The sequence below is a fragment of the Dendroctonus ponderosae genome, unplaced genomic scaffold (assembly GCF_020466585.1).
Source record: "Dendroctonus ponderosae isolate FM_Combo_2020 unplaced genomic scaffold, Dpon_F_20191213v2 Dpon_F_20191213_5, whole genome shotgun sequence".
In the NCBI taxonomy this organism is placed as follows: domain Eukaryota; kingdom Metazoa; phylum Arthropoda; class Insecta; order Coleoptera; family Curculionidae; genus Dendroctonus; species Dendroctonus ponderosae.
In genome coordinates, this window is record NW_026018715.1 from 15,285,549 (window position 1) to 15,286,897 (window position 1,349).

The 1,349-nt window shown below is 44.8% G+C and overlaps 1 protein-coding gene across 1 annotated transcript; it reads right to left on the reverse strand.

Annotated features, from left to right (window-relative positions):
* Window positions 1-6: 6 nt before the first annotated feature.
* Window positions 7-1,187, reverse strand: LOC125504588 (protein O-GlcNAcase-like). The gene is made up of 5 exons (XM_048666807.1): window positions 1,036-1,187; window positions 732-983; window positions 541-681; window positions 320-476; window positions 7-268 (listed from the first exon to the last, which is right to left on the reverse strand). The coding sequence occupies exons 1-5, from the start codon at window positions 1,090-1,092 to the stop codon at window positions 138-140; spliced, it is 738 nt and encodes a 245-aa protein (XP_048522764.1). The 5' UTR covers window positions 1,093-1,187; the 3' UTR covers window positions 7-137.
* Between the last annotated feature and the right edge of the window lie 162 nt (window positions 1,188-1,349).

The following is a 1,349-nucleotide window of genomic DNA, read 5'->3' on the forward strand; positions in this document are numbered from 1 at the left end:
CCAGGAAAGAAAAAAATATAACAACAATTACACGCGATCAGGAAAAAAAGGAGTAAAAAGTGAAATCGATAAGGGAACTTTTTAAAAGTGTTAATCAGTCGAAAAAACAGGGGAGGCCCTCACAACGCTAATGTAGCTTAGAAAGTTCGACCCATCACTATTTTACCTTTGACGCCATCTTGAGTATTCTCTGAAAATCCCAGCTTTCCATAGAAAGCATGTGTGTAACTGTCCGTGGAGTTTATGGCCGCATGCACCCCGAAGAAACCTGCAATTTACCTGGTGATCGTCAGAAGAATTTTTCGATTATTGCACGTACCGTTGGCTCTTAAAGATGCCAGCAGGCAAGTCACTAGCCGCTTACTGACTGAATGATCGAGCACTGATGGCAAAAGGCTGCAAATCATGCTTGCGGGATGTGTGGGACTGTTCACAAAAACTTCATTTTTGAAGTTGTGGAAATGTGATATGCATTCCTGGAATTACAAGTAAGCGTTCGCTAGTGAATCAGTGTGTGAACGCTTTGTTGATGAAACTCACCTGAACAGAGCTAGTGGTACTTTGAGCCAAATGAACGGGGTATTTTTCGCACATTTCCGGAATCCAGGCTATTTCCTGCTTGATTCGGAATTTCCGATGATCGGGTGCTGCACATGCATACCCAACTATAACTGCATCGTCCTAAACTCCAAACAATCAGTTAGTGTCTAAGTGGAAGAACCGAAACGTACCTCAACCACAAAAGAGAACTCTGGATGAAGCGTCACATAAGGTCCAACTAATCGATCAGCATAGACGTTTTTTAGTTCGGGCAGCAGCGGCATGTGATCTTCCAGGCCATCCTTGCAGGTTCGATTGCACACATCGTACACTTGCGCTTCATCACTGCCCAAATAGGGTCGGATAGTGAACACTTTACACGTGGGCGCATCCGGCACTTTGTACGCGAAAAGATCATTTCCAGAATCAACCGGAATCAGGCGCTGAAAGACTCTTTTCCATTATGGGAACAACTAGACCAGATCATCCACTTACTTGTAAATCGGCAGTCAGTCCCCCCCTAAAAACCCAGGGCTCCTGCTCCCCCGACATAAACGCCTCCTTCCATCCTTTAGAAAACCCTAAAAAGAAACTTGGAAATGCATTAAGTTACATTTAGGAATGTTTTCCGGGCTTTGAAGCCGTGGTCTATGGGAATTTCTTCCTGACGTTTCGTCCACAGATGCGCTGGACATTATCAGAGGCGATGAGGCAGTGCTTTCCGTTTTAGTCGGAAAGCACCGGAGATCACTTCACATTTCGAAATGTTTTTCGGGCTTTGAAGCCGTGGTCCATGGGAATTTCTTCCT

Excerpts from the sequence above, each read along its gene's own strand:
- LOC125504588 (XM_048666807.1), bottom strand. The coding sequence starts at position 1,092 with ATGTCGGGGGAGCAGGAGCCCTGGGTTTTTAGGGGGGGACTGACTGCC. Across the intron at positions 984-1,035 it reads GACTGACTGCCGATTTACAA|CGCCTGATTCCGGTTGATTC; the intron begins GTAAGTGGATGA and ends AGAGTCTTTCAG. Across the intron at positions 269-319 it reads GGCATCTTTAAGAGCCAACG|GTTTCTTCGGGGTGCATGCG; the intron begins GTACGTGCAATA and ends GGTAAATTGCAG.